Here is a 23,926-nt window from a genome sequence, read left to right as displayed (position 1 = left end):
TCCTGGCTCGTCGCCGTCCGAACAAAACACAAGAAAATGCCTTATAGCATCAACTCAGACGGCGACTTCATAACACATTCCAGGTGCAGGGATTCAACCACGTGAGCATGTCCAGACACACGAAGACTTGTCAGCTAATTAACACATCCGAGTGTCAGATCATTTATTTGTGCTCCATTGCATGGGACGAGGATACAGACTCACTTCTCTTTTTTATTGTTGCGAAGGAGTTGATCACTTTTGCATTTCGGAGGAGCTGCTTGGGGACGACGACATGTTTGAAGCTGTGTCGGACTTAAATGGGACGAGCTGTGTGCGGTCACAACCGACGGGGCTCCGTCTGTGACAGCCGAGCGCAAAGGAATGGCCGCAATGGTCACGTGCGCCAAGGTGCGGGACAGTGGAGGCGAGGCTGTCCAAATGCACCGCATCATCCACCAAGACGCCCCCTGTGCCAACGCAGGCCAGCGTGGCCATGTGATGAACACAGTTGTGAAAACTGTGAACATAATTCTAGCACGAGGGCTCCACCACGGAGAGTATTACGCTTTTCCTCTCTGATGTTGATGCTGACCTGGCTGGCTCCTGGCGGTCATTTATTCCCTGAAATCAGAAATTGAAAATGTTTTGACAGAGAAGGGCGGACCTCTCCATCCCACAACTTTACGCACACACGAAAGCATGCTGTGCCATGCGCCGTCTCTATGAGACACAACTTTACGCAACTTCAATGTTGCGCACTTCCCTACACGCTGCCTGAAATCAGAGGTCAACCTTTCTGCTAAAAAGGGGAAATATGTGTCTTTCATCACGTCTCTCGTGACATAATTCAGTCAGCGCTTCCAAGATGTGTCTGCCATTGAGAAATAAATCGAGCTGATGGATGGATGCAGAGGAAGTGGAAGAGAACTCGAAAAAAGTATACTTCAACACTGAAATGTTGTAAACACTTGCACTTTCAGACTGAGCACATCTTTAAACAACTCATGCCAAACTACATTCTGCAGCTGCACCGTGATCTTGCTCACTCAGAAATATAATTCCATGCAATCTCAAATAATATGTTCCATCAGTGACAGCGTTATGTGTGTACTGAGTCACAGTGTTTCAAATGTACTAACAATAAGTAGCCTACACTCATAAAAACACACAATGCTAGTAACCTCAGATTGTTGTGGTGGAAATACACATTCCATAACAATTTATAATTCATACCATTTTTATTTTAAATCTTTTTTTAGAGACATAATTCCTCGGAAACAGGGCTATTGTAAATCGTATGGTGTTGTCGCCACCTACTGGTGAAAGTAATTATTGCGACCTGCATCACCTTGTCGGACTTTAGCTTGTCAATTTGAGAATGTATGCTGACTCTGACACACTGTTGTCTTTGCCTTGAGACAATATTCAGAATCAGAATCAGAATCAGAAACCGTTTATTGCCAGGAATGTTTACACAAACGAGGAATTTTTTTTGGCAGAAGGTGCAACAATAGACATGACAAACAACAATCAACGTGACAGCAACAGTGCAATGTATTAAGTATAAGATAAAGATACAGATAAAGTGCTCAGACAACAAATAACGCTAAAGTGTTTAGGTGTGTGTTTCAAGTGACATGTGTGTTTAAGTTAAAGTGCATGTTAAAGTGACGTGTGTGGAGGAGGAGCCTGAGGAGGGAAGAAGAAGGAGGAGAGAGGAGGAGAAGGAGGAGGAGGAGGAGGAGGAGGAAGGGGAAGAAGGAGGAGAGAGGAAGGAGGAAGAAGAGGAGGTAGTCCTGGGGGTGACAGAGTCAGTCAGTGGGGGACCCGGGCTCCATTGATCAGCCCGACTGCCGACGGGAAAAAACTTTTGGTGTGGCGTGAGGTCTTTGTACTGATGGACCGCAGCCTCCTACCAGAGGGGAGGGACTCAAACAGGTTGTGTCCAGGGTGGGAGGGGTCAGTGACAATCTTTCTGGCCCGCTTCAGTGACCTAGAAGTGAACAGGACCTGGAGGGATGGCAGATTGCAGCCAATAACCCTCTCGGCCGAGCGGATGATGCGCTGCAGCCTGCACTTGTCTTTGGCCGTGGCTGCAGGGTGCCAGACGGTGATGGAGGAGCAGATGATGGACTCAACGATGGCAGTGTAGAAGTGCACCATCATTTTCCCTGGCATGTTGAATTTTCTCAGCTGCCTCAGGAAGAACATCCTCTGCTGGGCCTTCTTGGTGATGGAGCTGATGTTCAGCTCCCACTTGAGGTCCTGGGTAATGATGGATCCTAGGAAGCGGAAGGACTCCACAGCGTCGACGGGGGAGTCACACAGGATGAGAGGGGCGGGTGGGGCTGCATTCTTCCTGTAATCCACAACCATCTCCATTCAGCTGTATCTGAACAATATCTGTCTCTAAGAAATCAAAACTTTAACAGAACCAAAGAGAATAAGAGAGACAAATCATAATTTGAAAAATGTCATATTCATTAATATACAGTATATATATATATATATATATATATATATATTTCTTATATTCCAGACTCATGAGTCCATAAAGCAACACACACAATTACAATAACAATAATAGATAGAATCATCCCCTTCTCCAATTAAAACAAACAAATATGTTCATTGATAAAACAAGTGTTCATGTGAAACTAGAGAAGGAGTTGTAGGCTCTGACAGCGTGGGCGATGTATGACATGTAAATCCATATTTCGGGCTGCCTATGAACGCCCACACTATCAATTCTTCCTTTGCACACTAAAGCCACAACAATGTGATTGTATTTGTCTTGTATTGTCTCGGTTTTCTGGTTAACATGTTTTTTCTTTTTTTCTTATTCACGTTTATTGCTGGTAAAACTTCCCAGCTGTGACAGTTTGCAGTAAATTGAGCACAGTGTGAATAAACCTGCCTCATTTGCGTGAAAACTACTTTCCATCTACATTTAAAATGGTTTGATTAATGGTGGCCAGACCCATTTTCATTAAGGGTGCATTATCAGGCCGCGTTGGCAATAGTTGTCTACAAATATTTGGCAAATGATGGGTCTTGCAGTCACAAAATAAAATCTCCATGAACTCAACTATTACTGACAGCATGAGTTATTTCAAGTATTCAACTAAGAGACAATGGCTGTTTTAGAATAACCAAGGCCAGAATAACAGGAGTATTGTCTTGGAGGAACAGGGTTTCAGCAGGAAGTGGACTGATAACCAGCTCCATTCATGGTGAAAGAGGCCTATTTACCATGTGAAGCACTCCTCTCACAAGCTGCTGTTTGGTAGTCACACACTGCCCCATATAGAACAACAGCAGGTCACCATGAAATAAAACAACTGGTGTCTGCAGTGTAAATGTGCTGCCAATGTGGGGCAGTAGGTAGCAGTACTTCCTGTTGATGTTTTTAATGTGTTGATGCACTACAGAACTGCCAGGTGCCATTCTTCATCTGTTTTAGCACTACAGGAGCTTCCTGTCAATTGGCTTCTTAACGCCTGTCGTGCACATAGTGTGTTAATGTTTATGATGAAGGTGGATGAATAGTGCCTCTCCAAAAGGTGACATTGCTGCAATAAGCTGGTCTGGGTGACCTTTGTGTTCTTGGCAACTAGCAGGGTCCACAGGAACTGGCACAGGGGAACGTTATTGGTCCCCTGCCACAGATCCACAGGTCTTAGATTACCTGCCACAACTCAGGAGAGATTACTGATCCAATGTTCCTCTCCAGAATTGTCTGTTTCCACAGGAGAGGGTAATGTAACACCATCCATCTTCCGAGTTATGCTCCGTAGTTTTAAAAGACGAGGGGACAGTCGTGTCCAAAGGCACCATTGTCTGTGTTTTTTTAATTATTTTATTATTTAATAATGGACAGTGCACATTAATATAAACATTTCTGTAAATGTGCCAGAGTTAGCCAAGAGGCTATTGTTCATCTGTAGTCCCAGTTTTTTCCGGTGAGGTTTGACATGTTTCTCGATGGAAGTATTCGTCCTGATGTATCGATCTGGTTGTGGTGATGAGTATATCCTCTGACCAGGGAAAATAAATAAATGAAATAAATATTTAATACACAGCACTGTTCCATCAGTGTCTGATTTAATATAGAATACATACAATTCAGCCTTGGTTATTTTCTCAAAATCTCGAAAGTGAAAACCCTCATTCTTTGCGTTTATACTTCATGGTGGTCTATTGCATTCCTATAATATTTCCACAAGGGGTTTTGGCTAATGTTGCTCTGGTATGTAGTCTAACAGTCTGCATTTCAGGGTTAATAATGTGCTGTCATCGAGCCTGGGGGACCGGCTATTCATATTATCATCATATCTCACATAAGATCCAGGGCTGGATTTGGACCTCACCTTTGTTCTGACTAATAAGTCGCTCAAACTACGACTCCCAGCATTCAACGCGGCGGGAGCTAGGAAAGCGGTGCTCGGCTCGCTCGGACCAGGCTCGGGCGGAGCTGCATTTGCTCCTCCACAGCGGGTTGAAACAAGCAGAGAACACACAGCGGGGCATTTCTTCTCACGGTTGATCTTCAGACGGGATCTCTCAGCATGGGGAATGGCATCAATAAGGTAGGATCCCCCATCTGTTGCACGCGACTGTGGTGAGTTCACACTCACGAGCGGTCCTCGGTGTTTCGAGTGCAACTATTAAGGACGTGTCCCCTTCGGGAGAGTCTTTTCGATGTTTATGAAGAGAAGTTGTGCTGATTGTTTTTGACAGGATTCTGTTAGAAAGTGTTACCTGACCTTTAACAGACTCAAACATACACCATATCAACTTAAGTAGTCAAACTATGAATATGTAACGCAATGGTGATTGTTTTACCTTGTATGTTGGTTATTTGTGTATCACATCAGCTCAAGTTTACACTTGAACACATTCTTTTTTTAATACTCTCTTCATAACAGATATGTTGTTTTCTGTTTCCTACCCAGGGACTACAGATGAAAATGTTAAATACATAAAGAAAATTAAAAAAAACCCAATGATGTTGATAGTGCTTTTACCATGTCTTCTACATGTACATGTTCATCTCTGCCCTTATAGGTCCTCCCTGACTTGTACTTGGGGAATTTCAAAGGTTTGTCTCAGTGTTTTTTTTGTTTTGCATTTTTATTTGGTTCTTGCATATGACAACACAAACCCGTTATATTTGTTTTGTGGTGTCATTTGTTTGTGTCAGATGCCAAAGACCGAGAACAATTAGCCAAAAACAACATCACACACATCCTGTCCATTCATGACAGTGCTGCTCCCATACTCCAGGTGAGAAGCTCTCTGTTGTTATATATAGACTCAACACCTTTGCCCTTGTGTGCATCTTACATTTCGTATTCATATTTGAAGCAAAAAGTTCAAGCGAATGAGGCGGATCTGATTGGGCCTTCTCCGTGTGTGTTAGTCCAGTGCACATGACTTGAGCTCTCAGACCGTGAACTGGTCTGTCAGGTCGGTCGGGAAGAGGCGCCGTGCTTCTTGAACAAACAGTCGTCTTTCCCGGGTGAATGAATACACAATAAGCAGGAGAGTTTTATTCTCATGTGATAGTTGAAGCACCATGACGAAATGCAAGTCAGTAAACAGTCGGTTGGGTCAGTGTGCAGAGTTGTGTGCCTGCGTGGGTTTGAGAGTAGGCGGTTGTTCTTGCTTCAGCCAGTGTGGACTGTGCTGTCTCGCTTCATTATTTATTTCTCAAGGTTATTTATTTTGATGTAAAATATTCTCGTATTGCTGCAAGTATAAAATCAGCTCAAAGAAAATGAAGGAGGGATGCACAGGTGCACCTTCATTCTTCCACATACGGCACAGCATGTGTTCCCCATCAGCAACACGCACGTGACACCTTGAGAGCATTGATGTTCAGTGCTGTTCACCAGCTGCTGGTTATTGATTTGTGTTCTCAGAGCAAGTGACTGCTGACAGGTAACTAGCCGTACTTTGTCCCTCAGGAGATGACCTATCTCTGCATTTCAGCAGCTGACCTGCCCACACAGAACCTGTAAGTACCAAGAAGCAGCGCAGCAACACAGCACAATGCTAACAGGCCGAGGCAGAGAGAGAGGAACACATCCATTTGAGGCCGCGCTGTGTGGGCGTCTGAGGTTCATTTTCTTCACGCTAACGTGTGAATGATATGCTTTCACAAGCTCAACATTTTAACTGTGAACCTGATCACAGTAACACAGCTGGATCCCGCTCTTGGTGCATGGTTGTGTTTTTGACATGAGCACATGACGTGCACAAACCCATGCAGTTGAGTTTGGGTAACGTGGGAGATGGGGAAGAAAAATCATGGGTTGAGCATGTATCACCAAATGACACCCGGCTTTAGACACACACACACACACACACACACACACACACACACACACACACACACATCTTCTATGGCCACATTCATATATCAGGCGGCCTTGTAGCAGGAAGGAAGTCTCGCAGCTCAGTTTTAACATCTGTGGTTGGTGCTGTGCCTCTATTTATACGCAACCCCCCACCCTACCCTCCACACATTTGCGCATGGACATGCACATGTATATATACACACACATATGCACACTAAAGCCCTTGTCACCATTACTGCCCCGGTTGCCTCATACCGCTTTGGTTCAGACTGCGAGGTGTTTGAAACCTGTTATGCGATATATGACACCATCTCTCTCAAACTTGACATGAGCTCACCCCTATAGATGAGAAATAAAATTATTTGACAGGCCGGGTGCTAAAAACATACACAACGGCATCTACAAAAAAGGTTTTGTACACCACCAATGTAGCTTTAGATGCATGCAGGGGCTCTGAAGTGCCAGTGAGGACAGAATAACAGCATATCGTCTCAGCTCGTCTAGCAGATCTAGCTGTGATCTCATAATGGTTTAATGTGGCCTATTATAACGAACATACTTTATGCTTTATGCTCCACAGGACTCAGCACTTTAAACAAAGTATAATGTTCATGCACGAGTCCCGCCTGAAAGGAGAAGGCTGCCTTGTTCACTGGTGAGAGCGAGACATCTTGTTGTATCTTTACCGCGAAGCTAAGAATCGAGGTTCACTCACACAAACGATAGATACTACAAGTAGCTGAACGAGATAGTTTTCCTCCGTCTATCTTATAATACAATCTAGATGTGTTGAATAGAAAAAAAACTACCTGAGATCAACCAAGTCAAAAAGTGAACTTGTGTGTAACTGCTGCGCAAAAGGGATTAAATGATAAGCAAAAGCCTATTCTTGAACATCCTAAAAGCGAGAACAGTAAAAGGTCTGACCCACATTGTGTTTGTGTCGTTGGGTACCTAAACATGTGTTCACAGGGGAAAGTTATATTTGGTTAGACAGAGGGGGTCTTCTCAGAAATGCAGGGGAACAAAAGGCTATTTATAAGCGCTGTACTGCTACAGGTTTTATTTACAGTATTTCTTTCAGAGATGAAAGTGTGTCTCATCAGTTTCTACATCTCAATTCCGATGTTTACCGAACAAGTCTTGTATTTAATCCTCTGTATATCTGTCGCTGTCTGCAGTGTGGATGGTATTTGCATCCTGTAGATTTTTAATATGATAAGCGTTACTAGGAATCTTTGGGCTATTTTGCAGAATCCTCAATTAGGTGGTGACCTGGTTTCCGCCTCTAGTTGTCATACTGTATTTTACAAGCACATTTGTATTCTGGGATTGAGTTTAGTTTTACACGTATTCAGGAAATGCTAATGTCTCCTGCTTTCTGACAAAAGTCTATTTTAGGTTTCTCAAACCCGGGATAGGGACTTATACATATTTCTAAAACCAGGAAATGATGTGTTACATGCAGTGGAAGGTTACTTTAGGAATGTAATAGATTACAGTGACTAGTTATCCTGATACAATTTGACAAGGAATCTAACCATTTTAATTACTTGATCAAAGTAATGTAACTCATGAGTATATTTGATTACTTTTTTAAAGTGACTTTTCTATCAAATATTTCAAACTGGGCGATTAAGCTGAAAAGTACTAAACACATCAACTTTAACCAGGCATTGTAAACCTCACAGCAGTCCTCCACAATGATTACTGTGAAACTTGTATTAAAAGTTATTCTATATAACTAAATATAAATTAAGAATGAAACAGAAGTACTGTATCAATGTTATATTTTACATATAGGTACTTTTACTGAAAATATTATAATCAGATCTCCAGTAACTGATTACAATTACATTTATTTGGTAATCTAATTACGTAACTGTTATATGTAACTCGTTCCCCAACATTACTTATATGTGCAAAACATAACCAGAATAGACTAGTGTAAAACCTGACTATAACCTGCATGCTGACACACTTATTGATTACTGTATTCATCCATTTAAATGGAAAGCACTCTACTCCTTTATCTTCAAGTGTTGAGAAAACAAATGATGCTTACAAGTTTAAGTTCATGCATCGTACTATTTGTCCATCCCTCTCTTCTTCCAGTTTGGCAGGTGTGTCCCGCAGTGTCACCCTGGTGGTGGCTTACATCATGACGGTGACGGGACTGGGCTGGCAGGAGGCGCTGGCTGCAGTGAGGGTGGTCCGGCCCTGTGCTGGCCCCAACCTGGGCTTCCAACGCCAACTCCAGGAGTTTGAGGCCACTCACGCTGACCAGGTCAGTCCTGAGACATCAATGCGTTACTGAATAGACATGATTATGACATGGAGAGAATGCACCATCAGCAGTTAGCATTTTGTCAATTGATTAACATTGTCATCAAAATAAAAGCTGTTTTTTTTCTTATTATTTTCCCGTAGTTCAGAGAATGGCTACAGAAGGAATATAAGGACAACTCCTTCAGTGATGAGGCTGATCTACGTGACTTGCTTGCCAGGACGTCTAAAGTCAATGGTGAGGGGGTGGATAAACAGGCCGCTACCCCACCTGGAGGCATCTGATCGGATCTCTTGATGATATATTTTGCTGCTCAGCCTGGAGGATTACAGTGACCTGTCTGGAAGTCTAATTTGATTAGAAGTGGACTGTCAGGATGTTTATCACAGCTGGAGTGATCCTCTAAAATATCATGGACATGAACACTGAAAGAGACAATTAACATGTGACGCACAGATACCGTTTTAGCTTTGGTTGATGTTTATGGAATTTTCTTCTTCTAATTTATGAATGTTATGTTTTTTTCTTTTTGTATTGTGTCATGATGATTTCAAATTGCAAAAAATAAAAGGAGAAAAGTCAAGTGTTACGTGGGGTTGTTTGTCGCATTGAAGGGGATGAGAACACACTGTGTGCCGTGTTTACGTCACCGTTTCCTGGTTGTCTTCCTGTGTGTCTTATGTGCGAGGGAGGTCATGCATGTGATATCCAAAACACCAAGATCATGTTCTTTTATCACGCTTTCTTCAACAGTGGCTTAAGAGTATAGAGCATTAAAAAAAAACATGAATTTCAGCATGACTATCGCATCCAGTAGCAGATAGCTGGGCACGTGCATGGAAGGCCACTGGAGGGCAGTCTTACTAAAGTAGCCATGTGATTATGATTATGAGCAACCATTCTGACATTGCTTCCTCATTTTAAAGAGTCAATCTTTCCCCAATAACAAAATGATTACATTGTTGTCACTGGAAATTAGGTTCTAGACCACTTTTAGGCTTTTTTTGAAAAGCAAAATATGTGGGTGGGACATTTTCCTATTATGCATTATGCATTGTGAACAGGTAACTGCTCCATTGCACCGTGGGGCTGCTCAGGGTGTCACTGGAGGGATTCCCCACCGAAGTGCTGCGCCGCGATGAGTTTCACAGAACTGAGCGCATCTCCTCTTGAACTTCTCAGAGCCCGAGGAGCTCCTCCTCCCTGTAACAAATCAATATGAGATAAAGGACACCGAGAAGCTTCAGAACAGATTTCAGTGGGGATAGCTCGCATGATTGACGGTAAGCGGCAGCAGCCCCTTTTTAAATGAAAGACTACATTTTGAATTTAATAAAAACTTGTAATGTACCGATTGAACAGAATAGTTTTATTCAGGAGAAAATAGCTTTATAATTCTTGCATTTACATAAATGTAAAATCTTATTGAAGTTGAATTATTGTAAGAAACATATGATACGTCTTATCAGCCTATATTCCACCATGTATTGTTGTGAACATTATTTCTTTAATTGTCTTGCAATTCAAACTAGTCACATCTCTTTTCACTGAAGTACCCCTTGAACCTTGACCATATAGCCTTCCTTTATAAATCAGCAAGATTAAAAGTGTCAGAAGCATGCATGAAATGTATTAAAAGTGACTTATAATATTACAACGATAGGGCTGCTGAGGAGAAGTTGGGGAGCACAAACCCATCTATGTTATCACTAAAAGACGTGGAATTGTAACTAATTGTAATATCTGAAAAGATGAACCTTAAATATTTTAGTCTTTCTCAGGTTAATTTCAATGAATGAATCTTACATTATAAAAAGTAAAAATGAACTGTGTCAGCTAACTGTGCCTTCACGGTTCTGCTTTTGTTCTATTTGGCTTTGCAGAGATGAACCTTGATGAGGACAGTGGGCTGCCAGTCAGCTGTGGCAATGGAAAATTGAGACAGTGGCTGATAGATCAGATTGACAGCAGTCTATATCCCGGCCTGGTTTGGGAAAATGATGGAAAGAGCATCTTTAGGATTCCGTGGAAACATGCAGGAAAACAAGACTATAACAGAGACGAGGATGCGGCGCTCTTCAAGGTCCGACCATCCCACCTACATCTTCTCACACTGCACCTGAATCCTCTTACAATTCCATTTTCAACACACTATTGAATATGAATTACCGGAAACTATTGTAATGTATTTATATTTTTCGATTTTGTTGACTATTTTTTCTTTTTACTTACTTGAATTTTCATGAAATACTCCATTCTCAGAACCCTAACATTTTAATTTTTTTAATATAAAGGCAAGATTAAAGAGGAAGTGTAAATTAATCTAATCAATGATTATTTCAGGCATGGGCAATGTTTAAGGGGAAATATAAGGAGGGAGTGGACAAGCTGGATCCCCCCACATGGAAAACCAGACTGCGCTGTGCTCTTAATAAAAGCAATGATTTTGATGAGTTAGTGGAAAGAAGCCAACTGGACATCTCAGACCCCTATAAAGTCTACAGAATCATTCCAGAAGCTGCCAAAAGAGGTAAGTGCATGGAAATATCATCCAATAAAACTGCAGTGTTTGTGAAAAATGACATTCAGCCACCAGTGTATGAGGCGTCGGATGGAATATGGTGAGTAAAATAGTTTATGGTTGAAATTTGAAATTTAAAAAATGTCAAATGTAAAGCAAATTGCAATGGGTCAATTATATACAGAACACTGCTCCCTTTAACACAGATTCTCACGTTGTTTGCAGACTATTGGCAATTTGCTCACGTGCATGCACCACTGCAGTTGTTTCTGATGAGGCAGGAAGCACAAAGGAAGCCAAAGCATGTACCAAAAAGGCCAAAGTGCTTTTTTTAGAGGGCTTCGGTTACTGAGTGTAGGGTGCACATAACACAAGCAGGCGACCTCCAGTCTTGCATAACTAAGTCTCTCCCATCATACAACAGTTATCGTCACACTAGAGCAGTTTCTGGTCTCTGAGCTAACAAGTCGAAATCAACAGGATTCAGCTTCAGTTGTCTGTTGCTCTCACTTTGCAAAACACCCTGTCACTCAAATGCAAAAAGTGCACAACACATATTCACAGTTTTAACCTGCTAACATTAATAAATAGGATAAGCAGTTTGGATAATGAAATGGGCATGGATTATGGTTAAATATGTTAGTTCTGTTTTTTCTCTCTCAAAACAAAGCATGGACAATATTGTGGACCAATTATCTGCATTTCTGATTTTGTACATTTACAGGAATGAAGACAAGTATGGAGGAGACAACATCACATGTAAATTCCCTCGGCTATATTCCTCCATATACGTCTTCACATGACCAGGTCAGCATGCTGGTCATGAGCACATACATTAATCCGTAGCAAGCAAATATCTTGCAAATGCAAGTTATCTGATTGACCATCCAAGTGGTTCTTTTTCAGGTATCAGGCTATATGGTTTCTCAGGAGAGAAGGGACTGGAGAGATTACTCACCCACAGAACAGCAACCTGTTCCTCCTCCACATCAGCACGGGCCCCATGCAGAGCTGCAGTACGGTCAGCTCCACTATCCGTCACCGTTCAGCCGGGCTTGGCCCGGGGCACACACAGAAAATGGTAAGTTATGTCCAGGATTACAAAACTAGAGATAGAAGGGAATAGATGGATGTAATAATTAACTCTGATAGCTTTCGGGTAGTATCAGTGACTTGGAGGCCGGTCAATGTCAACAGTTATCACTATTTTTAGTTTAAAGTGAAATGTAACTTTAATCTTTCAGGTGGAAATAAACTCCACAACCACACATTTGTTCTTAACATTTTTATGCTTTAAGAAGAAGACGGTATGAGCCCCTGAATGCCTGTGGTTGCTTTCAGGTGTTAATCCTCACAGCCATACACTAAAAAGTATTTTTTATCAACCATTATTTAATATACTCTGTGTAAAGTTGTTGGATAAGGTAAATTGGCCAATATAAATGATTCAACGCCATATACTGTGTATATATATATATATATATTTGACTTCAATAATAATACAAAACACACTCACCCTTGCAAAGCGACGTAATGACATTCTCAAATTATGACCATTATTTTTTTTATTTATTCTGCACAGGTTTTCAGCTCTCCTTCCACACCTACTTTTCAGAGTCCCAACCACCTGTGTATTCAATCAACCAAAACAATGGCATAACAGGTAAAGAAACAGCTGGGGCTCATTTAGAGACACGTGCACACAGTCGTTCACTCACATGCTTGTTTACTTTGTACAACACTTACTTACTTCCCTATTTTGAAAGGCTTCAGGCCATGATAGTGAATTGTGAGTTTTTTCAATCTATCACATGATGATATTCTAAAAAAAAGGGTTTAAAAGATGCTTTAAATGATAAGAGAGAAGCGAGCAATTCTCTGCATGCCAAGATTATTGAGTTGTATTCAGCTTGTTATTTCAGTGTTGCCATCAGATCTGTCTGTGAAGCTCAAATTGTTTGCTACAAGGATGTATCTGCTAAATGCTTGTCTCTTTCTTCCAGATTTGAGCTTGCATGTGTCCCTATACTACAGAGAGTCATTGGTGAAGGAGGTCACCACCACCAGCCCAGAAGGTTGTCGGATCACTTCTCATTCCTCCTCCTCTCCATCCTCTTCTTCCTCCTCTTCCCCATGCCTAGAGGACAAGCTTCACAGCGGTGCAGAAATCATCCTTTTTCCATTCCCGTACCCTGAGTCTCAGAGGCAGGGTGCTGAGATGCTTCCTAATGTACTGGAGAGGGGGGTGCTGCTGTGGATGACACCTGATGGGTTGTATGCTAAGCGCCTCTGCCAGGGACGGGTTTACTGGGAAGGACCTCTGGCTCCTCATATGGATAAACCCAACAAGCTGGAGAAGGAGCAGCCATGCAAACTGTTTGACACCCAGCAATTCCTGATTGGTAAGCAAAGATGTTTCTGTTGTGTTCTGTTCACACCTGCATCTTTGGAAGAAATTGAAGGAACACATGTGCAACGTCGTGCAGAAAGTGATGCTATCGTTCATTGTCATTCATTATCTGTTCATACACCAGCCTCTACTCTTTCAGCGATCACAATAATATAATATATATATATATATATATAAAATAACTAATGCATTATAACCATGCTACTTCAGCCATTTGCAGTATGGCGATGGTTGCGGTCATGTTGATGATGGCTGTGATGTTCATGAAAATGATGAAGGACAGTCTGCAGTTGCTTTAGGTAAATCCCACACAGTGTTGCAGGATAGCGCTAAAAGTCTGGGGGCAAAGTGTGTGAAGTCACCACCCACCTCCTGTGACAAGATGGTGTTTTCTGAACCATTTCAGACTGATATTTCCATCATCAAGATCAGTGGTTTCCAGAAAAGTTACAATGATAAGGGACAAGTGTTGTGTGAGCATATAGTTTTTTTTTTATAGTTTCTTTACTGTATATTTAAAAGTGTTGTACTGGAGTGTGTGATAAGTAGCACGAAAGGGATTTGTTCTGCAGCTCATCCCCCTTTCTTTTCTTGCTTCTCTTCTCTCAGAGCTCCAAGAGTTTGCCCATAATGGCCGACATTTACCGAGGCACCAGGTGGTGCTGTGTTTTGGAGACGAGTACCCCGACCCACAGCGCACGAGGAAGATGATCACAGCACAGGTACCCATCCACTCGCTATCACATTCTCAGGTGGCAAACATTTGTTCTAATTTCTTGTCCCTAATTTCTTGTTCCTGTAATTGAAGATATTCATTTAACATGGACTGACATGTTTGTTATTCCCCTTCTTATATATAGAGTCTATATGTGCAGTACATGCACATTTTAAGTATTATGTAGGTTCCCCTGTATGGTAATAACCCTGTCTTTATATCCAACATAATAAAACTGAAAAGACATTACATGAAGGCATCGTTGGTGTGCAGTATGCTAGCCAACCAGAACATGCACTTCTAACACTCAAATTCACAGATTCTTCCTTCATATGTATCAATAGGATAACATACTGTAATTCATCAGTCACAGACATGTTTCATACATGACCTAATTTCATTTTTAGGTGGAGCCAGTGTTTGCCAGAAAACTGGTGTACTATTACCAGCAGAACAATGGCCACTACCTGCGGGCTCTTGATCACATCCAGGAACAGAACACATCGACAACAAGCGACTATCCTTCCCAGAGACCGCTACAGCATATTCAGGAGTGACGATCTCACACACACACACACACACACACACACACAAACACACACACACACACACACATACACACACACGCGCGTGCGTGCACAGACACATATGCGTGAGGGTGTACTGTAAATAATTGAAGATGTCATGGAACTGAGGGGTAGAGATGGGGAAGACCCTGTTGTTTTCACTTGCACACCTATGCGTCGTAGTCTTTGTGTCTGTGACTGTGGAGTTATGTTCTTTTTTTTTTTCTGCAAGTATTATTGTGACAGTGTGAAGGATGCGGTCTGAGGGTGAGGGGGTGAGGGGATGAGGGGAGCGGAGGGCGAGTGAGACAGGAAGTACGAGCACATGTGCACAGGAAGAATGGCCCCTATGACAAAACTGAGTCTTAATGAATATTTAGTATGATTGGTGTACTCACACACTAAAGTGGCACAAATACAAACTCTGCTTTTTAAACTCAGTTGACACAGCTGCTTCTGTGATTCAAAACTTTTCTTGAATACAGTTCTTGACGAGCAGAATAACAACATTTTCTTGGTGAGCAAGTGTCTACAATATCTGAGCCCATTGTAGACCGCAATCTGTTCTGATGGTGTAGTAAAGGAAGCTGTTGTACAAATGGTTTATCCTTTGACTGTATGTTACAGGATGCACTTAGGGAAATCTATCGATCTACTGAATCTGGTCCGCTTTTAGAAATATGTGATTCCTTTAATTACATCAAACTGAATAAAACACCTACAAAGGGTCACACGATAATCTAAGATGATTACAGACGTTGTACACATTAATCTTCTCGATTCATTGTTTCTTTCTTGCTTTGTCTTGCAAAACACTGTATAGTTTTATTTCTTCAGGTGTCAGAAAGAAATTTGACTTGGCTTCGTATTAGATGCTCACAAGCAAGAAAAGGTTGGGGACCACTGACTTACAACTCATGATCAGAGAGAAGCTTTGGCCTGAAGGTCTGTGTCACCAGAAAGAGTGGGTTGCCTCAAACCGACTGGACTGAAGTAGGTTGACTAAAAATCACACTCATCCTGTAACTTGCAAGGAAACCCTACCTGTTCCTCTTGACCTGAAACTTCGGGCCTCCCAAATGGGAAGAAAAACTACCTTTGTGGTCATCGAGCAAGTTGAGCTCTCTGGTTCCCATGCTGATACTGTAGAGGTTCACATACTGGATGTAACGTCTTCACGAAACTAAGACCCTAACAACCTACCCAGGAGTTTGTACGTACCATAGGATGTATATGTCCAATAGTACATAAATAGTGCAGAGGATAATGTAATTCCTCAAGCTGCTGAGGTAATAAAGGCTGATGCTGCAGCAGCAGGGATAAATGTTTTTTTTACGTTTTCCCTTCTGTGGTCCAGAGTTTCGATCTCTGCATTTACTTCCTTCTCACTTAAACCACATCACTTTCACAAAGTCTGACCAAAATCACAGGCGGGAATGGTTTTGTGTGTGTGTGTATGTGTGTGTGTGTGTGTGTGTGTGTGTGTGTGTGTGTGTGTGTGTGTCTGAACCATAAATCATTTCCCTCAAACATCTTAGTCAGTCTGATTCTGTGCTGGGTGAAATTGTGTTTCTTCACACACAGTCAGATGTTTGACTCAAAATAAGGTTCAAATTAAAAACCTGATAATGAAAATGTTACTAACTCCATGTACAGTGTGCTGTGGCACACACTGTGTGTCTATGTGTGTAGTGAAGGGCCATGTGTGTGTGTGTGTGTGTGTGTGTGTGTGTGTGTGTGTGTGTGTGTAGGTGGGTACAGTTGCACTATTACTGTTATCAGGAATGTACATTTATGGACTCAGGATGCATGTGACTCCTCCGCCTACAACCTCAGTGACTCAAACACGGACACGCACACCCATGTCACATCATACTTTACAGTTAGAGTAAAACCTTCAAGGCAAGCTACACAGGAAATCACAAAATATGGGATATTATGTATGAATAGAAAATTAGAAAATACTTTCTTTGGAGCCCATGTCTGTAATGTGTTATGAACATTCTTCTAATGTTTTATAAACTGCAAATATTCACAATGTTTTATAAAAACATAAAGCATTTAGCAAATGACTTGTTAGCTCAAGTATCATAATTCTTCATAATTGCTGGTCACACATCTTTTTGTTATAATTATGTATGTATGATTATTAAGCATTATAGACATTGGCATAATAGAGAGTTTTGCTGAAAGTTGTTCCATATCTTGTAGAACATATGAATAATCACAAGGAATTGAGATTATAAGGAGATGGATTAATAAATGGATATATGATTTATTTTTAAATACACGTATTAATCTTCTACTTCTTATGTCTGATCTGCTGTTTTGTCTTTGAGCTTTTTAAATGTCAAACAAAGGGAGGGAGAATGAGATGACTACTAAGATGACTACTATTTGGTAAAAAAGAAAAAAACATTCACACATCATGGTGTTTCCCCCTTTGCAGGAAGCCACATCATTTGTAGTCAGGCTTCAGTTTTCCGCCTGTATGAGCCGTTACTCCAAGTGACAGCGCCTCAGTCCTTCAGTCGTAGCCTTGAAATGGACAGTTTAGTTCTCTAATGCCGCAAACATCACCACAAAAAAAGGTTTTACACAGAAATGAAACTACAGCGAACAGTTACAAGTTACATCTTGACTCTTGGCAAAATATTGATGCATTATTAATGTGCACTGTGTCAATCTTTATTTTATTTTACATCTTAGTCAATTACAAAAAGTAATGAAAATCTGTTGTACACGTATCTCTATCTTATTCCGTTAATGCTACTTTTAGTAGCCTTCACACATGGATCATCTTATCCTTTGGTGGTTTCACTGCAACTACAGCGGCATCGTTACTGTTCACACAAAGGTTGTTCATACTTTTGGTCTGAGATTCTCTGATGTTCATTTTAAAAATGATTCTGTTGAAAGCGACAGATTCAGAAATCATTGTTGATTTGTTTATCTATTAATGCTTGATGAATAATGCATCAAGGGTGTATCGCAGTGAAACTGTAGCAATGTTTTGCTGACACCTGCTGGTTAGTGGAGTTGTATCTAAACAAGAAGCTCTGAATTTGAATGGTGGCAAGATAATTAACAAATGAACAGAAAAAAATCCAATAGATGTTTCCGATGCAAAAAATACAGTTTATTTCCCCCAAAAATGTCAGGCCTCTAACAATTATGTAATCTTGAATGATGAGTACTGTCGGGAACCACTGGGACACTGGGCTGAATTATCCCCACATAAAGTTGTCTACTCCACACCTACGTTCCTGTTAATAAAAACCTCCCTTATCGTTCTGGATTGTCCGGTCATAGGTGTCATTAGGTGTCATTAAGTGTTACATATACAGTACTGGTCATAATAGTTTTTAAGAACTCTGGACATGAGAATACTTTATAGTCATCTTTGGTTCTCGCATGGTGTCAGACATAAAAAGGGGAGTTGAGCGGTTAACACTAAAACTAAAAATGTAATATAAAATAAATTAAACAATCTGTTTGCTCTGCTTGCTGGTTAGATTCCCTGCTGACTGAGAACATACCTGGTAATTCTACACTAGACTCAGAGTCCATGACCCCAGTTTGTTTAGGGTCAGACCTTCGCCCTGGATTTGATGACAGTCCTGTTTAACTCGAGTCAACTCCTGCTTGTTGACCCCGTGGTAAAGAAGGTGTTGAGCTCATTCTCCTTTTTCTACAAATTTTGACCCCTGAAAATGATGCTGCAAATCCACCAATCATCACTCTCGGGCCCACTGCAGATCCTGTGTCATCATGAAGCAGTGACTGATATGAACTGCTGACAGATGATTATGTTAAGACTTTTGTAACGGCAGCACAGAGGACAATACAACTGACTTGTGGAGGTGTGGCTGAGCACATATCATTACTCTCAATTATCCTCCTATTATAATGTCTGTCACTATATATTATATGGAGAGGAGGCTCCGACCGCTTGTCGAACCTCAGATTCAAGACGAACAGTGCGGATTCCGTCCCGGTCGTGGAACAGTGGACCAGCTCTTTACCCTCGCAAGATTACTGGAGGGGTCCTGGGAGTTTGCCCAACCAGTTTACATGTGCTTTGTAGACCTGGAGAAGGCTTTCGACCGGGTCCCTCTGGGGTTTTTGTGGGGGGTGCTGCGGGAGTATGGGGTGCCGGACCCGTTGGCACGGGCCATCCGGTCTCTGTACGCCTGCAGTAGGAGCTGTGTTCGTCTCCTCGGTAGTAAGTCAGACACGTTCCCGGTGGGTGTTGGCCTCCGCCAGGGCTGCCCTTTATCACCGGTCCTGTTTGTGACCTTCATGGACAGGATATCTAGGCGCAGCCAGGGGGCGGAGAGGATCCGGTTCGGGAGTCTCGGGATCGCCTCTCTGCTGTTTGCGGATGATGTGGTCCTGTTTGCCTCCTCGGACCGTGACCTCCAGCATTCACTGGGGCGTTTTGCAGCCGAGTGCGAAGCGGCAGGGATGAGAGTTAGCACCTCCAAATCTGAGGCCATGGTGCTCTGCCGGAAACCGGCGGATTGCTTCCACCAGGTGGGGGCAAACTGCCTACCCCAAGTGAAGGAGTTCAAGTATCTCGGGGTCTTGTTCACGAGTGAGGGTAAGGTGGAGCGGGAGATCGACAGGCGGATCGGTGCGGCTGCAGCAGTAAAACTGGCGCTGTACCGGTCCGTCTTGGTGAAGAGGGAGCTGAGCCGGAAGGCAAAGCTCTCCATTTACTGGTCGGTCTACGTTCCAACCCTCACCTATGGTCACGAACTCTGGGTCGTGACCGAAAGAACGAGATCTCGGATACAAGCGGCCGAAATGAGCTTCCTCCGTAGGGTGGCCGGGCTCAGCCTTAGAGATAGGGTAAGGAGCTCGGACATCAGGGGGGAGCTTGGAGTCGAGTCGCTGCTCCTTCGTGTCGAAAGGAGTCAGCTGAGGTGGTTCGGGCATCTAGTCAGGATGCCTCCTGGACGCCTCCCATTAGAGGTTTTCCGGGAACGTCCAACTGGTAGGAGGCCCCGGGGAAGACCGAGGACACGCTGGAGGGATTATATCTCCCGGCTGGCCTTGGAACGCCTCGAGATCCCCCAGAATGAGCTGGAAAGTGTTGCGGGTGAGAGGGAGGCCTGGGTCGGCCTGCTGAACCTGCTGCCACCGCGACCCGACCCCGGATAAGCGGGTGATAATGGATGGATGGACTATCATTATATTATTATTATTATTATTATTATGAACTCTCAGGATATGACCCATAAGCCCTGATAATCGCTCTCCTTCACCAGTAAATATAACTGTTATCGCCACAATTAATCAGCTTCAATTGTTTTCAGATGCCTTTGTTTATCTGAGACTCTTCAGATAACAGCGCACTTGACCGAATACATTATGATGTCAGGAAAGCAATAACAGTTGTCGGATAAGGAGCGGCAAAGTAATGGAAAACAATCGGATGACTCGGGACATCAGTGTAAACAGATGAGGGTGATAAGCAGAACAATATGGTGGTCTACCGGCACTGATGCAAGGACAGGGCTGCTTGTGTAGTTTGGCTTGGAACTCGCAGAGGTTTTGGAGATAAAGGATGTTACACAATAACGTCATTGGACAAAGTAGGAAATGCTGCATTTTCAACATAGTCGAGATTTCCTCCAGAGATACACAACAGAGGTACAATGTTACCAACCAGCTAAAATAAGGCACTGTGCATGGATATATGCAGTGAAATAAATGACCAGCAGGGAGTGATGTATCATTAGTTGGTTGCTGTACTTGAGCTGGAGAGAGTGGAAATATGAATTCTCCACATACAAAACAATGATGCTCACACATTTGGGCGATTTGGTCGCAGTAATCAGTACATTCACGAACCCTTTGATCACTCTTGATGATGCAGGGACGTGACTCTCTGTAACACCCATGTCATACAAACACACATCCACACATGCATACGTGCACACAAAGACAAACACACGCACATACAAATGTATTTTGAATTCCCTCAATTGATTTGTATTCATGAACATAAATGCTCTCCAGGTCTCCTCTTAACACTTTCCTTTCAAAATAAAGAGTTTGTGACTCCACTTCTTTCATTTTCCCTCTTTCTAAACACAGTTGCTTTGTTCCGTGTGTCAAGTGACGGGCAGAACCAGTGCTGACGGAGAGAGTGACAGCTCGTGGGCTGTGTTGCGTGAGAGTGACTCGGGCTGTTCTCAGACTCTGTGTGGTCTGGGTGTGTGGTCTCCAGCTGACAGGCAGGGAGGTGGACGGGAGAACCCTCTGAGTGTATGTGTGTGCGTGTGTGTGTGTGTGTGTGTGTGTGCGTGTGTGTGTGTGTGTATGTGTCCGGGCTCTCTGTAGCCATGGCTTGACTAGAAAGCTCTGCCTTCCGCCACTCAGCAGCCCCGGTCTGAAAGATAAACACATACTGCCACTGCTCTGACATGGCTCATCTAAGGATCATTCTTATCCATGTATACATATGAGACCTGAGAGACCTTTAGGTTGGAGGGTCTTAGTCTAGTGTGTTTTCTGAAACGATAGCCTTGTATATAATTGTTTGACTGCCTTTTCAGAATATTATTGGATTAGAAATTGACACAATTCCTTAATCTTACCTACAAAGTGTATTCATAGATTTTGATCATATTTGCACTTGTGATAGGTGTCAATTAACTATTTAACTAACTAACATATTAATTATCATGTCTTCTAACTTTTTGTCCTCTATAATTATATTGCACTAATCCTTAGTCTTTTAGAAAAACATCAGAATCCATTTCACATAACACATTACTTATGCCTTTGAACCCTTGAATCCTAGTTGATGACCAGATTATTTCTGTCATTTATGCTAAAACTTGCATAAATGTGGGTTTGATGACTCAGCACTATGCATAGTGTTTTTATGGGCTTTCTGATACTCTAAAATTGTACAGCTCAGATTATTTTTTGGGATGAATCTAGTTTTTTTTGTTTTTGTTTTTTTCTTGAGTGTTATGTGTATGGTTGTTTATTACAAAATCAAATATATATTTTTTTTTTTATAGTGTCGTATTTCTTTTTTATTAGGTCTACAGACAAACCCAATTAAAAAAAACATGGCAACACAGAATATTTAAAAAATCTTGCCTTAAATATCATAAAGTGCAGATTCACAGCGAAGGACAATAGACCTCATACAACCTCCATCACGCTTCCCTCCTGCACACATACATTCAGCCATTGGGCGACTCTACACTCTTCTCCCTCTCCCACAGCGTTCTCAAGGGAAGGCCGTGTAATGCAGCACTGCTGAGAACGCGCCATGAAAATATAAATACAACCTCGCCGCATTTCAACCATGTAAATAAACAGGGCCACCCAAATTTCCAATTAGAGCTGGTGTGGAAGGCAGGAAATGGGGTAGACAAGAAGAGACCACACCCCGTTCTCTCACTCCTGCAAAGAGTCCACGTTCAGGTCCAGAATCCAGGTCCAGGTCGGGGATACGGGTCACGGGACAAAAGCAGTAGAGAGTGGAACTTAGCATTCAACATCCCACTCAAAGCTGTTTTTGCACATCTCCCTCCAGCTCTACTGTGCTCCTCTTCATTACCTCTCAAGGATGGAACTCTCACAGTCTTCCACTCAATTCAGACATGGACATGGAAAGAATGTGTGGGATTTGATGCTTATACCTATGAAATCACTATAATCTTGATAATACATAGGATTTTTTTTCCGGGTTCACATGTCTTCACCTCACAAGCATTAAATGTATTTCATTTTTAGAAACTAAGCTTTACACCAGCTTGCCTTATCAGTTCCATCAAGGTTATCATGTGATTCTTATCTGGCTGAAATGAAGCATTCCCGCTGTATCTCACGTTTTCTTGGAACAGCTAGGCAGCGTTATTACCCAGCTAAGCCCTGAGACCACCCAGGAGCTGGGGTCCAGTTGTGTGAGGCAGAGGCAGGGTTGTTGTTGAGATAAGAAAGCGTTCTCTATGGAGGGATGGTGCTTTGATAGTGTAGCCAGGTTGCCCTGATAGCTACCAGATCAAAGTCCGAAAGACTCCCTGGCATTCAGGTTGAACTCATGTGCCTGTTGGTTGATCACTGCTTCAGCTGATGCCAATTGGCAAACATCATGGGGCCTATTAGTCAACATAAACATACAACTTAGTGAAATTACCCCCAGAGACTCAGAGAGCTGTGTCATGAAAGTCACTTTCACTCCAGATATGGCTGGAGGCTATCACCACATTTCGTAATGACTTTAATTCACCCGGAAAAGGCAGAGCTCATTTAGATAAAGTAGTAGAGAAGGATCTGATGCAATGATTTGTTCTCACTGTGTATGTTTGTGGCAAAGCTCGACAGTTGAGTTGAGCCGATAGCACGCACACAGATAGCATGGATAACTGTGTCTTTGGAGCAAAATTCTCCCCCGTCCATCATCCATTGTTCAATGTTTATGTTTGAGTGGTCTCTGACTGTAGTGTTTCTTCCCTCACAGGCTCCCAAACAGCCATACAGGAAACCAACAGTATAAACACAGGGCTCAAGAGATCCTCTCTTGGCTTGACTCTGAACTGCAGAACCTCAATGTCAACACACAGTGACACCGGCTAATAGTCACCATTTTCACTATTGTAGTTCAGTGTGTTAGCATGCTAACTTGGCTTATTAGCACTATAGAAGCAAATTGTTTTGCAGGTTTTCACACAAATGTAAATTTCACGGCGCAGCTACAGGAAAGATCAGGGGATCACTAACATTAGGATTTACTGTCTGGGCACCATGAATGTCTGTGCAATCATTTGTGACCAAACCATTTTTTAGGGCTTCAGATATCGTACTGAATGACTTAAAAGATTGAGCTTCTGGTGTCGCTATTGGAAAAGTTGCACCAAAGTCATTAGGAATTATCCTCTGGGGACCATGAACGTCATTTGTCAATTGTTGAGGTATTTTAGTTTGGATCAAAGTGTTGGAGTGGCCAACATTGCTATCCTGAGAGCCACACAGCTAACATGGCTAAACAAAAAATGTAAGAAGATGTTTACATTATAGAAGTTAACCATTAAGTTAATAAAGAATCAGAAAGC

At 42.3% G+C, this 23,926-nt stretch overlaps 2 protein-coding genes across 3 annotated transcripts; both read left to right on the top strand.

Annotated features, from left to right (window-relative positions):
- Window positions 1-3,444: 3,444 nt before the first annotated feature.
- On the top strand, window positions 3,445-9,214 carry dusp22b (dual specificity phosphatase 22b). 2 transcript variants are annotated; one of them, XM_034554745.1, is made up of 8 exons: window positions 3,445-3,739; window positions 4,328-4,571; window positions 5,050-5,083; window positions 5,186-5,268; window positions 5,952-6,001; window positions 6,925-6,999; window positions 8,460-8,631; window positions 8,775-9,214. In XM_034554745.1, exons 2-8 carry the CDS (start codon window positions 4,551-4,553, stop codon window positions 8,913-8,915), a joined length of 576 nt encoding a protein of 191 aa, XP_034410636.1. In that variant the 5' UTR covers window positions 3,445-3,739; window positions 4,328-4,550; the 3' UTR covers window positions 8,916-9,214. The 2 variants fall into 2 exon arrangements, with proteins under 2 accessions (XP_034410636.1, XP_034410637.1); XM_034554746.1 differs by having other exon boundaries at window positions 3,456-3,545.
- A 377-nt stretch (window positions 9,215-9,591) lies between these two features.
- irf4a (interferon regulatory factor 4a) lies at window positions 9,592-16,208 on the top strand. The gene is made up of 9 exons (XM_034554744.1): window positions 9,592-9,914; window positions 10,515-10,714; window positions 10,975-11,161; window positions 11,877-11,959; window positions 12,059-12,233; window positions 12,735-12,815; window positions 13,156-13,554; window positions 14,172-14,284; window positions 14,685-16,208. Exons 1-9 carry the CDS (start codon window positions 9,905-9,907, stop codon window positions 14,832-14,834), a joined length of 1,398 nt encoding a protein of 465 aa, XP_034410635.1. The 5' UTR covers window positions 9,592-9,904; the 3' UTR covers window positions 14,835-16,208.
- Window positions 16,209-23,926: the final 7,718 nt, after the last annotated feature.

Source organism: Cyclopterus lumpus, chromosome 17, assembly GCF_009769545.1.
Source record: "Cyclopterus lumpus isolate fCycLum1 chromosome 17, fCycLum1.pri, whole genome shotgun sequence".
NCBI lineage: Eukaryota > Metazoa > Chordata > Actinopteri > Perciformes > Cyclopteridae > Cyclopterus > Cyclopterus lumpus.
Note: the sequence above shows the minus strand (reverse complement) of the source record. Positions and strands in the feature narration are given on the sequence as shown.

What these genes read in the sequence shown, in the direction of transcription:
- irf4a (XM_034554744.1), top strand. An exon ending in TCCAGAAGCTGCCAAAAGAG is followed by an intron (nt 11,162 to 11,876) that starts GTAAGTGCATGG and finishes GTACATTTACAG; the next exon opens with GAATGAAGACAAGTATGGAG. An exon ending in GGAAGATGATCACAGCACAG is followed by an intron (nt 14,285 to 14,684) that starts GTACCCATCCAC and finishes TTTCATTTTTAG; the next exon opens with GTGGAGCCAGTGTTTGCCAG.
- dusp22b (XM_034554745.1), top strand. Translation starts at nt 4,551, where the DNA reads ATGGGGAATGGCATCAATAAG. An exon ending in GTACTTGGGGAATTTCAAAG is followed by an intron (nt 5,084 to 5,185) that starts GTTTGTCTCAGT and finishes TGTTTGTGTCAG; the next exon opens with ATGCCAAAGACCGAGAACAA. An exon ending in AGGCCACTCACGCTGACCAG is followed by an intron (nt 8,632 to 8,774) that starts GTCAGTCCTGAG and finishes ATTTTCCCGTAG; the next exon opens with TTCAGAGAATGGCTACAGAA.